This window comes from Channa argus, chromosome 7, assembly GCF_033026475.1.
Source record: "Channa argus isolate prfri chromosome 7, Channa argus male v1.0, whole genome shotgun sequence".
NCBI classification, from domain to species: domain Eukaryota; kingdom Metazoa; phylum Chordata; class Actinopteri; order Anabantiformes; family Channidae; genus Channa; species Channa argus.
Genome location: NC_090203.1, coordinates 7,315,420 through 7,330,251, shown reverse-complemented (window position 1 = coordinate 7,330,251; position 14,832 = coordinate 7,315,420). Strand labels below are relative to the sequence as shown.

At 38.6% G+C, this 14,832-nt stretch overlaps 1 protein-coding gene across 4 annotated transcripts in view; it reads right to left on the bottom strand.

Moving 5' to 3' along the window:
* Nucleotides 1-13,782, bottom strand: part of myom3 (myomesin 3) — a 61,087-nt gene extending 47,305 nt beyond the window's left edge. For 2 of the 4 annotated variants that reach the window (XM_067509856.1, XM_067509859.1), the window contains exons 1-4: nucleotides 13,625-13,782; nucleotides 11,988-12,114; nucleotides 5,354-5,458; nucleotides 216-372 (exon numbers count right to left, since the gene is read on the bottom strand). In XM_067509856.1, coding sequence (XP_067365957.1) covers nucleotides 216-372; nucleotides 5,354-5,458; nucleotides 11,988-12,094 — 369 coding nt within the window. In that variant the 5' untranslated portion in view covers nucleotides 12,095-12,114; nucleotides 13,625-13,782. Of the gene's footprint in view, nucleotides 1-215; nucleotides 373-5,353; nucleotides 5,459-7,127; nucleotides 7,204-11,987; nucleotides 12,115-12,949; nucleotides 13,015-13,624 lie in introns of those variants that run through there. The other 2 variants (XM_067509857.1, XM_067509858.1) reach the window with 2 other exon arrangements.
* Between the last annotated feature and the right edge of the window lie 1,050 nt (nucleotides 13,783-14,832).

The following is a 14,832-nucleotide window of genomic DNA, read 5'->3' as shown; positions in this document are numbered from 1 at the left end:
TAAACATAAATATAACTAGCATACTTATGGCATACTGTAGAGAAAGGCTTTATATTTTCAGTCAATAAAATCTCAATTTTCAATTAGGTTTTCTTATTTTCTGGAGCTTTCGGGTAAACCTCAGCTTTCTTTTGCTCTAATCACCGAATCAAGCTGCTACAGCTAAACCCTGCTGTTGCAGGGCTGAGAAGATAAATGAGATAAAAAATTTCTACCTTTTGTCGAAGTGCAGTTTTATCAACGCGGGTACGTAGCAAACGCTGGTTTCTGATAACATCCTGCTCGAACTTCTCAGCCTCATTTCCAAACAGAGTCCATTTGTCTCTGTGATACTCTTCTTCACCTGCAGTCAGAGTTTCCTCCAGGATTTCCCTGTTAGAACACAATGTAGTTTAGTTCTAGTTAGTTTATATTTACTTGGTTTAGGTAACAGGGATATTAAAGGCAGATACTGTACCTAGTTGCATAGAACTTTGCATTAAAGCAGCACCTGTAGTAAGTGTGGTATTTTGCATATCTGAAGTGGTTGTCTGCTGCAGAAAATATTTGAAACCAAGGGCAAACAAGTAATCAATTTAATTTGAAACTTTTGAGTAGGCTGTCAAAAAACCTAGACCTCTATCAGAAAAGGTGAAAAGACTAGAAATAGCATTTCAGTTCGGAACATCTTTGGCAACAACAGAGATCGACCTCTCAGAGAAACAAAACAACAATTTTACATTGATTTATTATTTTTTTCCCCCTGCACCATTGCTCAAACATTTTGCTCTGTCCCAGTCTATTTACAGACAGATACTAGTTTCATGGAATTTGGCAGTTGGTTGTTTAAAAGGCTCAGCTGTGAGGTTTGTGCTTTTCATCTCCATTTATACCTATGTGACATTTCAGTTGAGCACTATTCTCACACACGTTCAAAGGTTTTGGACAAGTTGCTCCATTGAGTGGAATATCAAGCATTGCTGGCACTGCTGATTCACATCACTGTGAAGAGATGAGGTGCTGGTACTTTAACATCTATCATGCCATGATGCCTGCCTCTTCAAGAATCCTTCAGGTGTGGGCAGTTCAAAGTGATGCTGTGTGGTCGTCTATGACATCCTTGACTTCCATCAAGTTGGTTGTCATGGAGATAGCAGACAGTCGTAAAACTCTAATGTTCACAAGAAACAATAATTATCTGTGTTTGACTGGGCAAATACTAGTGGCAAAGTGGGTAGGGTTATTATTGTGGCTTTGAAATATGGTTTTAGGCTCTTTTGCCACTGAAGTCCTACCAACAGCTGATTGAACCTGTCCTCTGAGCTCATGGAAATCAAAAAGTCTCTAATGGATGTCAGTGAAGCCCTGTATGCACACTATATTGAAGCTGTAAACTGTTTTTATATACATGCTTTGCATACTCTCTTGTATGGATTTGCAATAAAGTACAAACTCTCCGCCTTGCACAAGTTTGAATTTTGCCTGCCCAAAACGAAGTGTTTTTAATACTCCCCTCTCTCATCACTACTGGTTTATGTATGTTGAACTGTCTTCTGATTGATAGTCCCCATGGCTTAATTATTTGAACACAGACACACACTAACACACACACTGCCGCAACAAACAGAGGAAAAAATATTAAATATTCACAAATTCTTGCCCTGAGATTTGGTGGCCGCTATGGAATAAATGGCCCAACAAATGCTTGTAATAATTCAGTGAAATGCACAAAGAACATGAATAAACATTCAAGTAAATGCAAGCATGCATAGATGCATATGCATACAAATGCACACCCACTCTTTCTCCCAGGCACATAAAAACAGGGCTTTGACTTTTTCTGCCACAGGTTCATTTAGTAATTTTGTGCCTTTGTGGGCTTAGAGATTTTTAAGTCTTAGGGGGAAAGAACCACTGAAACGCATCATGTCAGTGGGCATGAGATGGTTTATGGCTTAATTATTGCTCTAAATGGTAAATGTAACATTGCTTATTGATACGAAGAATAGCAAACCCCTCCTGACAAGAAAAATCAGGGTTGCATGTTACTCATTAAACCAAAGAAAAGAGATTGGAGAAACCAGACGGTAAAATCACGCACATCCATTTCCACACAGATCAAAATAAATGCTCCATGCTTCACCATTTTTTAATGTTCAGGCCTTGCAGAAATAGTGGGCCAGCTGTTGAGAGCTTTCAACATCATGCTTTCATTTATTTCTCTATCATCCTGGGAGGAGTTGGCCATTATGTGCTTTTCTAGATTTCCAGACTAAAACTTCTATCCACACCATATTTATCCAAGCATTTATGATAATGACACTAAAGATTGAGAGAGACTACCTAGCTTTTCTAGAGAAATTGCATTTTTTACATGCAGCAGTCCAACCTGTTTAGACTAGAGGGAGTACTTTAAGAGTAGAATATATCTGATGACCACATTAGCGGATGGGGTAGACTCTCATTGAGGGTGTTAAGGGAGAGGGAAGCTAATGAGATGCCAGGTTGGCAGGGACACATCTCTGCAGCTGAGGCTCATTACTGTCAGATGTGTTTTGTCTTTCAAGAGGGTGTGATTTCACCCTCACTGACTTCCCCTTCTTTTCACCCTCCCTCCTTGGCAACTCTGTCTCCTGGTATTACTCATCTTTTTCTCCAGTACTCATTGTGCCCTGTCAGTCCATCAACCTAATACTGGCAGCCAAAGATTTCATTGCATTAAGAAGTACATGCCTGTGTCATTTTTAACATTGATGAAAGTCTACTTAGGCTAGTGATGCCAAATAATTTAGGTAAACAACAAAAGCTTAATCAGATTGGATTGATTGATAAACAAGAAAGAGGCTGATGCTAAGCCACCAAATGTGAAATTGCTTTTGAATCCACAACACAGATACTTAATGGTCCAGACAGGACAAGGTGTCTCTACACTAGAAAATGGATTTTGGTAAGGCAAACTATGTCACAAGAGACTTCCTGACCTAAACTTTCCTATTCTGGGACTTATTTTTCCATTCTTTCCATCCTTTGACATCCTTTCCATAAGCAGTAATCCTGCCCTTGCTACGAGTTCATACACCACTAAGAAAGTAAAAGATGGCTCCTAAAAGTCATTGAAGAAACTATCTCAGGTTCTGATTACCTAAGAAGATAACATTCTGCCAGTGATGTCCAGTTGCCAGCTGCTTGCTGACATACTTTTTTTAAAATACCATTTATAATTTTTTTAATTATTCAGTTGATCTTTTAAAGATGCTCTAAGACCTTAATGCAACTTTGTCTTCCCAGGCAGCATTGCAGACATGATTACTTTACTTACTAGGATTTTGACTGAGGTTCATCCTCAACTCTACCCTATGGGGTTGATGGGGCTGGATGGAGAAGAATGGACTGATTAAGACCAGCTAAAGTTGCACAAGTTAGCTTTAAGAAAGTCGAAAAAAAATATCAATCGTTAGGAGTGTAATGGTTCTCAAATCAAGACTGAAGCTGCAACACTAAACCTCTGTGTGCACACTGTAAAATGTTCTGTTGTAAGAGAACCATATCCCTTGTTTTTTTTGTGTGTGTGTTTTTGTTAAAGTATCACAGTGTATATAGAGAAGACTTGCCAAACGTTTACACATAAGGTTGCAGAAGTCTATGCGAGCTGCAGCTGCCCATTTAGTGCTGCAGAGTACCACCCGCTGTGTGCTTCAGTTACAAAAGAAGGCCAGCTGCACTACAGAGGAAAGTTGAAGAAATCTGAGCTTAATTAAAATACACTCTGATGCAGTTCAACTAATGCTGATCACAAGCCAATCAGGCACATTTTGATTCCAGCAGAGCATATAGATAATGTCCTGGGCACACCATGCTACAAGACCTAGAGCTTCATTGGGGGCCAACAACAGGCAAATACATCGTAACTGTATGTGTCAACGTCCAGTTAATGTAAGACATTAGCTGTAGCTCTGCTGTCCTGCAAGGCATTTAGAGACAGTACAGAGTGTAAGTCATTGTTGTTTAACGTGCTCAGAGCCCAACAGCATTTAGTTTTCCAAAGTTTGTAGTTAAAAAAACAAGACAACTAAATTATGAACACAACTGTGGCTCAAATGTTGTGGTCTGATCCAATTTGCAGAATCATGACACCATGATACATAAGTTCTGCTTCAAACTTAAATAGGATGTGTATCCTGTAAATGATATGAAAATTTTTATCCTTTCATTGCAACTTTTATAAATCACTTAATATTTAGGCTTTGCTTACGTCAGTAGTATGTGAGGTTTCTTTCTCCCTACCATCAGTACAAATGAACTAGCTTCAGCTGTGTGACTCAGTTGAATGGTTATGGCTTATTGGCTTCATGACATCCGTGAAACAGTAAATGATGGGACAAGTCCCCAGCTGGCCTTTCACAGACATACCAGACTGAGAAAAGAGTCCTCTTTTTTTTTTTTTAACTTTATTTATTGTTTGTTGAAAAACACTTTTGGCATGAAAATGTATGTGCTGTCAATGGATTGCAGGGCAAAGCACCAGTGAAACTTGGCCCATTCCTCTTTCAAATAAAATGAAGTGTGAGAATGTAGCGGTGACTCCTCATGAAAAGTCAGAATTTTGTGACAAAAACACATCATTTAGGAAGGCAGTCCTTTGTAGAAAAGAGAGGGTGATGCTCTACATCCTTGTGTCTGTATGAGATGACACTCATTCAGAGTTGTTCAATTTTTTTTTTTTTTACAATAGTCTCATCCATCATAATAAATAAAAAGAGAGTCTTGCAAGCTGCAGACAGATGAGATCTGAGTTCTCCCTGTGCTGTCAGTGTAATTTGTTTTAAACATCTGGTAGGAAAAGTTTACCACACTCATTATTTAATGTGCTGTACTACTCAAGTTGCCAGCTGGGCGGTGCAGCTTACCAGTATTTATTTGATTAGCACTAGTTTAAAAATGGCATTGAAGTATGCATTTTGTTGCAGTATTGGTGTATTGGCTTTTTTGAACCTTTTAATGTATATTTTTCATCAGTGGCCAAACCTTGTCATTGCATTTGTTTCTCTGTAGCAATTTAGTAATGCATTGCATCTGGTGCAATATAGTAAAAGGTGGTTCTAATGTTTTGGCCACCTCATTCATTTAAAATAGGGTTGCCAAAACATTGGAACCACCAGTAGAATTATCACCGTTCTGACAGTTAACTTAAAAACTGAGAAATTATAACATTGTCAAAGTAGAATTCATGGCAGAGCTGCTGTATTGGATTGCATTAGTTGTATAGGTGTCCCTAATAAAGTGGCCAGTGAGTGTATAATATGATATAAAATTCAATGTACAGTAGAGTAATATTAGCCATACATCTTATATTTGCTTAGATTTTGTGTCTCACCATGTCCTGTGGCGTGGAAGGTTTTCAGTGCTCAGAATCTCCTTGATAGACATCAGGTCAGCAGGGATGATGGGATAGAAATCAGAGTAGGAGGCTTCTTCATTTCTGTGATATTTAGATAATGTTGGGGGGGAAAAAATAAAACAAAGCTTGATTAGCTGGAGACATATTGCATATCATTAAATGACACAGGTGAAAGATTAAAAAATAGATATCTTCCATGTCACGCTTCAGTTATTTATTCTGTTGATGGGGAGATTCATTGTTCATATTATCACGCATATTCATTTTGTCATGCTTTATGGCGCATTATCTTATCCCAGTTTTATCACATCATTATTCCCCTCTGCCACTAGAAAGCAGCAGTGACTCTTCTATTCACTTTGCCTGAACATCAGAGTGAGCTCCAATGATAAAGACAAACATAATGCGATTTTGTAAAGTGAATTGGTTTTAAACTGGCAACTCTTATCTTATATCCAGACAGAAAGCAGCTTTAATGGATGTGTTTTTTGTCTCCCCCTCTGTTGCCAGAAAACCAAACTAAAGTGTTGTGTAAAATATTACAGAGGAATTTGCAATTCTGTTATTTATTCATTTTATTTTATCGACTATTATTTTGAAAATGTTTGCAAACCAAACATCATCCTTGGGCAAAAACAAAGATTTTGGTTATAGTGCTAGAGCTGTCAGTGCTTACTCCTGTTTCATTTTACCCTGCTGCTATAGTCTCTTCAGTTTTTTAACTGGTGACATTTTTTAGCACTCTTTACCAAACTGTAGCACAGTATTTCATCCGGTATTTCTTTTGGTTGCAGCTGATGTGTAGGTTGCTAATCTAGCTTTACAGCAGATGACCTGCTTTCTTTTAAGAGCATAAAATATGACCATCACCTGCTTCTGCTCTGTCAGTGTTCCCCTTTTTAGTCACTGGTGTACAACACAAATGCCATTGTCTATAGGGAGCTCATATAATCAGGAGGAACATGGGCTGCTGATGTGAACATTGGCAAAACAGTGTTGTTTATGAACAAAATGGCTTTGGATGTAATTCAATTGTTGTTCATGCTACAGTGGCAATTTTAATTGTTATGGCATCGCAGCATGCAATCATCTGCAATAGTGAGTTTTTATTCTGCTATGTGTTTATGTCCACTGGAGAGCAGTGATGGAGTTGTTTGTTCCAACTCATCAACTGGAACATAAACTGAACATGATGAACCAAACATACAGAGCAGTCACAGGACCCACACACTTAATTCATCCTAAATCAAACACACGGCCAGTTGCTGTTCCTTTGTCTAGAGCCAACTAAGTAGTTGCATCATCAGGAGTACATTTTCATGTATCCACACAGAAAGAGTATGTGCACACATGTAAGCCAACACTGAAGATTGAGCTCTCCATTTACAGCAGCAATGATAAACTGAGTTGACCTTTTCTATTTGTACCCCTCTAAACAGGAGAGAGTCATTTGTTGTCAGCGACAAGGTCACTTGATGCAATGAAGTTGACAGGCATTTTTGTAACTGGAGAAGCATCCATTTTTGTTCGGCTTTTATCCACAGATGACGAATGCACTTATAATTAGAGTAATTACAGCCTAAGTGACAGGGTATTATAAGTTTGATGGCTTGCTTCTTTCTTGTGTTACCAGAGCTGCTTAAAGAGTTTCCTTTTCGATCTTTTAAAATGCATTTCATTACAACGCCGCTCAACTGAAAAGACTCAATGTAAAAATAGAAATCTCAAAGTTTGTGTGCCATATATTTACCCAGGTGTGTTACACACCTCCAACTGTCGTTGCTCCTAACATCTAGCCTCAGGCATTACTTTGAACAATCTGTCGCACAAATGACAATGCAAATTGACACGACTTCTCGTTTTCTTTTGTTTGTAAGCTGGGAAATTTCCCCATTTCATGGTGCTCAGTGGACAACTTCTGCTTTTGCTGTTTTTATTTTTTTATTTTCCTTTGTGTAGTTTCCATGTGAGCCTGTTTTCAGAGGGTTGGACAGTTGAATGATATAGTACAGAGCCTGCAACTGGGAAGTATTGCTCGATTTATAGTAGCCCACAGATGTGTGTGTGTGTGTGTGTGTGTGTGTGTGTGTGTGTGTGTGTATACACAGGGACACCAAAATGCAAGGCTTACACATAAACCTTAACATGTGCACCCAGAACAGGCAAAATATACATTAGAGAGCAATGATAGTGCCACTGTGTGCAGGGAGGTGAGACTGTGTGTTCCTCTTTATAAACAGGCTTTCTGAAAATATTAACTTGGTGTAACTAGTAAGAGGAAATATAAAGGAGTAAAAATCCAGTTAATCAGTGGATAATGATGTTGTTGACATGTTGTGGGGTTTTAGTGGAGTAGACATATATATTTTATTTATTGTACAGAAGGGAAAAAAAAACATTTACAACTCAATTCTAATTACAGCTGTTGTTTTGTTTGCTGAACCTACCCAGAGACCACTTTGTTCAGTCTAACCTGGACATAAATTTGAGTGCTCCCTAGTAAAGATGTTGTAAGTATAAATTGTATAAAGCACCTGATCTTTCTTTTGCTTATATTTTTTTATAAGACAGTGAGACATGCCCTCTAAGTTTGGCTGTACTATGCTTGATTGAATAATTGCTTATTTTCAACATCCCTAAGGAGATAAATGAGTCAAATTCCCTTTCTTCTGGAAATGGAGACTGCAGACCCATAGGTTAGCCTAATTTAATAATGTACTGCAGCGGGGGGGCAGTAAAAACATAATGGCAAATTTGACTTGAGACTAGTAGAACAGGCCATAAGTGATATCTATTGGATCTCATGGAGTCATCTGGGAGCACCCGTGTACCTGCTGTGTGATCTATATCATGGTGTGTGTGTGTGTGTGTGTATGTATATGTATGTATATGTATGTATGTATAAATAAGTAAATAAATTAATGGATATATTATATTTTTTCCATTTGCTTCTGCCACAATGCAGCTGCCCAGATCTAGGGTTTGATAGTGAGCAGGCCTAGAAAGTATTTCTCATCTTAAAGACTGCAGCAAATTGAAGTTTCTATGCATGGCTGTGGTGTAAAAGCTGACATATTGAAAAAAGCAAAATTGGATGAAGTGCAATGCAAGCAGGCTTATAAAACATGACATGCATACATTTTGCGACTTCGACCGAAGCCTCCAGGAGCCAAAAACATTTTAACTGAGAAACAGATTGCTGTGGACCAATGAGGAGACTGTAAGTTTCCCCCGTATTAATACATTAAAAAAATGTTTTCATAAAGCTTTCTGTTCAAGCTCATTGTTTTCTTTTTAGTAAAGCCCACCACAGCAGATGGGCTTTACCAATTTGTCATGGAAATGTAGATGTTATATCTTTTTGCCTTTGTTGACTTGAAAGATTTTATGCTCACTCCTGACCTTCACATTTTTTTGATCTATTGAGGTTGTTTTAATTGACGTCATTGGGGCACATGGCCCATATGTTCCTGACATTATGCTGTTTGTGCTCTTTTGCAGAGCTTAGATACTGAGATAAGCCATTGTTCATAACTGCCAAAATAATTTGAGTTGATGCTCCAGTTTCCTAAAGAGCCAGAAACATTGACATGCAGTGCTACAATTGTAATTAGCCTATAGTTTTTTTTAATCGTAGGATGCCACGCTAACAAGCTAGTTTGAGTTAATGGGAAGTTATAGCTGGCAAGAGCATAAGCTCAAGATGATTTGCATTTATGAACATTGACTTTGAAATTTTTTAATTTTACAGACAAGTAAAAAAAATGCAGATTTGCTGTGAGACACATTCACACAGTTGTACTTCATGGGAAAATCGAGCAGTTAATTTAGTTAATGCTCTGGGGCATGTACACTATAAAGTTGATTTGACTCAAAATGTTATGAGGAAAGATGTAACTTTAAAAGATTGTTCATTGTTGGGACACAGATGCAGGAGCATCACTCACAAAGACTGCTCAACTGGTCTCAAGAGGAACCCTGACTTGAAGCTACATTGTGTAACATTTTTCCCATATTTTTTACAAGACATATGCTCCAACACTGTGTTGTAATGTGCAGAGTAATAGAAGCCTCCAGTCACACACAGTCCCTGAACGGTACATGCAGAGGAGATACTTCAATTTCATTAATATATTTATTTATTGTAATTTGATAACTGACTACCTGAAGGGTATTGCAGAGCCTGTTAGAGTAAAGAGAGAGTTCTATCAGAGCAGGGAGATTTGGGGGTAAAAGAGAATACTGATTCTAACGTTGCACACTACAGCTTTAAGTGACATCTGCAAAAATATGAAATAGATCTATGGTAAGTACATCAGTAAATAGAAAAATTTTGTAAAAATGTGGCCACCATCGCACATTTGATGGTCCTCAGGTGACTGAGAATGTCAGAGCTGATTTCCCTGTGGATTGGTACTTAAGTTACAGGTGACATACGAACTGTGTTAACATATTTTGAGGAAGTTACAGTAATTTATACATTTTATTACACAAAACACCTTCAATTTTTTTTTGTACTACCCTATATAAAGTTAAAACTGTACACGTCATGTAACAAACCCTATTTTAGCTTTTATGAAATATGGGTGATGTTCCTGTCCTCACACACGGCGCACCTCAACTACTGCTTCTTGCAGACAGACGCTTTAGAGTTCTAAAAATAAAACACGTGCACAAAGGAAAATACATCAACCTAAATTATTACTTACGGGAGCACATTTACACCTCAGCATTTTTAATATTCTGATATGTAACCTAAATGCTTGATTGATTGATTGATTGATTGATTGATGGTGTTCCACAAAAACACCTAAGCCTTTGTATGGTAGAGAAAACCATGACTTTGTGTGCATATGTACACTTCAGGGTGATAATGGATCATTCCTGAACATATATGTATTCAAACCAGATCTAGACATCTCTATTGTGAAGTAGGTCTCTGTTACATGCTTTTGTGAATACTGTACGAATGCATTGTACTAGCAACTATCCACATTGGATTAAAGGCTATAGTTGAGCCAATGCAATACATGCTTCTCTTTAATCAACACTTTGTATCTTTAATTGACAGATGACAAATTAATGTGGTCAATCCAGACAGACTTGCATGGGTTACACAAAAATACACTAGTCACATTGACCTATTTAACATTTAAAAGGGTATTTACAACGGAAACATTTACTAATTCTTGGAAATGTTTTCTAATGGAAAAATGTAAATTCTTAACAAGTAATTAGTCTATGGTGCGAGATAATTCAACCTGGTTCAAATGTTCAAATCAGTTTGGCTTCTACACTTTGTTGCCTCAAGTGCCATTACCCTGAAACTTGTCGGTGAATTTGGCTTATGGTAAATGGTCTGCACTTATATAGCGCTTTTCTACCTATTTGGCATTTATCTGTTGTCATGTCAAGATTTGCCATGAAAATTGCCTGAAACAAGAGATGCTGCACTAGAAAAAAAAAAAGTAATATGTCAATCAGGGTTAAGGCCTAAATGAGACTTTAAGAACTATAAGTTTTGTTGTTATTGTAACACTACAATTTAGATTGAAGCTTCTAGAGACTCATTGGCTAGAGTAAATACTTAAACGTGGTTTGAAACTTGAGTCATGTGAACTGGACTTCTTTGGTATGTTTTACTACTACAGTAACCCAAGTACCTTTTTCAATCTAAGGGAAAGCTGGCTAGAGGACCCAGTTTTGTCCTCCAGTGGGGTACAGGGTCCTAATTACTCCTAGTTGTTGTTGCAGTAGGTGGTGGGAGTCAAACCCAAGGTGCTGGTCACTGTGTGTAAATTTCCTGTAAATTTCAATTTCTAGGTTGCCACAGGTCCCTGTGCTAACTGCACAGTCCAGGGAGGCCAATGTGTGTTGTCCTTCATGTCTTCCCTGGTGACCTCGATGTTAATGTCAATTGCATTAATGTGGTATGTGAAGCCCATTCTGAACCAGTGGGTCGGTGCCATTCCCTGGAAGTAGTTGAGTGCTTTCTTCTGTATTTCATCCATGTACAGGTTGGCAACAGTAGGTGAACTAGGGAACCCTTGAGTCTGTCTGTAGATGGGATGTTAATGTTGTGACTGTTGTGACCACAAAAGTTGTGGGGAAATTACCACATTGGAGGATATAACTGGGTCACATCACCAACTTTACCTCGAATTAAAAAAAGAGTAGTGGACTTTTCTAACAATGAAGAAAAAAGTCAAGTTGGCATGACTAAACTTCCAGAACACCACACCTGGATGGCTGAGAACCTTCACTGACATGTAGTTGGAATTGGAAAGCAAAAGTTTTTGTTGGTCTGTTAGGATATGCCGAGCAATATTTTTTTGTTTTCTTGTTAACAAATCCCATGTAAATATATTTACGTTTGTATTGCATTAGATTAGGGATTCAGCCTCAAGCGCTTGTTCCTATGGAAGATGTAAATCTTTCAAATTAATTCACAAATGTTTTGTTTTACTCGAAAGTCTTTTTAGTTTAACAACCCACTAGAAATTAGTTAAACTAAATGAGAAATATGATTCATCCTTTAAAATATCAGACAAAAAATAAAATATTTCTCTTCTGCTCTGTCCTACTGTGTGTCAGAAGTATATGTTTGCACCTGGAAGTGAAGTTCTTCTTCTTGATCTGGGAGGACAGTTGTATGCTGTGAGACATCTGGGATGACTGCTCCTCCTGCTTTTGCAGGGTAACCATCCTGGTTTCCATGGTAACCACCCAACCAGTACCTGCAGGCAGAGTGGAAGCTGAGGTGTGTAGGAGGCAGTGCAATACAGAGTCAGTGGCAATCAGTCAGTCCCTGAATGTGCTGTAGCCTCGACCTGCAGCATAACTTCGTTATCTTTGTGAGTGGTCTAAAAAACACATGTATCTAGAGTAACTCAAAGCGCAGATGAGTTGTATTAATGGACACTTTCCAATGAAGGTGCTTGAGCCTGGGTAAGAGGCACTATTTATATTGTGCTTTGTGTCCCTACAGACCTTACACTTGGAAATTAAATGTTTTTTGCTTAAATGAGGTGACTAGGTTATTACTGTCACATGTCCTTGGTACAGAATTGTAGCTTCAATGAATTACAAATAAATGTGTGCTAAATGCATGGTGCCATCTAACAGGGTGTCACACAACAGGGTGCCAATAATGTCATGTTACAGAATCAGTAACTGCCACAGCTATATTCTCTCATTTGCAAAGTGTGCAATGTACAAACTGCCTGGGTTTGGGTCTAGAATGGTATTTTTGCACATTGAATTTTCTTTAATGTCGGCATTCACTCTGCTACTAAAGTTATTTGAAATGAAATGCTTCAAACCTGCTGTGTGTGTGTGTGTGTGTGTGTGTGTGTGTGTGTGTGTGTGTGTTTTCTCAGTGGCATTCAATGTTAATTTTTTTTTGTGTGTAGGTGTAGAGAAAAGGTGTTTGAGTCCCATGTTAAATGAATCACCTCTTTGTGGCCCACTGAGCTACTAACAATTCATCAGTTGAGGGCCACCTTGCTTCTGCCCACACCCTGCCCGTCATTAATCATGTGGCTACTCTAGGGAAGCGAATGTAAAACTCACCCAACAAACAGAATCAGGTCGTGCCTGAGTGATAGCTTCATTCACACATCGCCAGTAACGGCCACCTGTGTCAGCATCATAAACAAATGTTATTCCCCGCTCATCTTCTTCAATTACACCATGGAAAAAACTTCCTGTTAGCCAATAGGTCTGGTGATTTCCCTGATCTGCTTTTTCTAAATTTACATTTTGTTTGGGGGGGGGGGGTTAGAATGCTCTAAATGAACTTCGACCTCTTGCACATAAAATTGATCAGTACCAATGGGAAGGCTCGATCCAGGCCTGCTGGAGGGGGCATAAATGTATAAACATAGGAATAATGGCATCAAGGGAAAAGCATTGTTAGAACACGGCAGTAGCTCATTTTATGCTGTCCCAACAGAGTAATCAAAAGTTACACCTAAGCCATTAAAAGATGAGACCATGCAGAACTTCAAGTAGTTGGAGAAATAAGTGACTAATGTCAAGAGAAACAGGAGAAAAGAAGTTATTCTGACAGTGCTATAAAGGTGTACATAGATTTAGATGTGTGTGCAGTTTACTTAAAGTGTTAAATACTGTATTTTGAATTATTACCCACTTTAAAGCACTGGGAACGTGACTTGCTGGTAACTAAGAGCTCTATGTAGTTTGTGCTGAATCTAAATGGAACGTGAGAAAAAGAATCCCACTCACTTTCTTTGAAAGACACGGGTGAAGTCCTGTAGGTGTCGAGATCTTTTGGACAGATATAGCCCACTTCCTTTTCTGTCTGCCTGGCTGTCTCTCTGCTTGAAGATCTTGTTCAGTCTTGCCTCTCTCTATTACCTCTCTCTCTGTCTCACTGTGCTGCCCTTACTCTATCTGTCTCTCTTGATGTCTCTGAGGGTGACCCTGAACACAAAGTGTTCTTCAATGCCAAGTATGTGGACACCACAATGCTCTGTCATTCTTAATAAATATAGACCAATGACGACTCCTCTGTACACACATGCTCTGAACTTAACACACTGTGCACATGCACACGCACACACACAGATGATTGTCATCAGTCAGATCGATTTTCAGACAGCTCCATGGACACGCAGCAAAGAGATGAAACTAAAGCTCCTGTACAGGAAGAGACACTAGAATGGCCTGAGCAGCTGAAAGCAACAGCTGGAATGGCCTCATAAGAACAATGGGCTACTTGATAACTGACAGTAAAAATAAATATTTGTTTATATATTTGTCACTGAGAGAAAGTGAGGAGGGCATGAGAATGTAAAAAAAAATAAAAAAAAAAATTGAGAGGAGCCATGTTGCTTTTAAGTAGCATCAGGACAATAAGGGACGTGTCTTGACTTGAACATCTGGTTTATCCAAAAATCTAACTGTGGAACTTTTTTTTTCTTAAACCAAGAGGTTAATAATAGTGATAGCAAATACCTGAGTTTATTCTGCGGTGGTGCTTAACATTTTCCTGGCCCTCCCACAATTTCCTGTCTTGTCTGAATTGTTCCTGTATACTGACAGCATGGCTCTGGTTAGCCTGAATCTGTTACTTTTATTGTAATTAATTACTGCTGGTTTTATAATTTCATGACTGTTCTGCGTGTTTGCTTAAAGCTCTCTGCAGATTTTTGTAAGGAACCCACATTGTACTGAAATTACTAGAGGTCATCATTGCATGAGTTGTGTGTTTGTGTGCCTACTGGTGCTGACTGACGGGGACTAAAAGCAGATCGTGACTGCAAGGAAACAAGGCATCACTCAAGGCCACAGCATTGTATGGAAGGAGGGGGTTATTTATAAGCTTTTAGTGGCCGCACCTGCCTTTGGAATATCAGCACACAATACAAGCTGGGGTTGCCAGGCCATCTCTTCTCAACGTACATCAACAGTGACTGTTGGACTAAGAATAA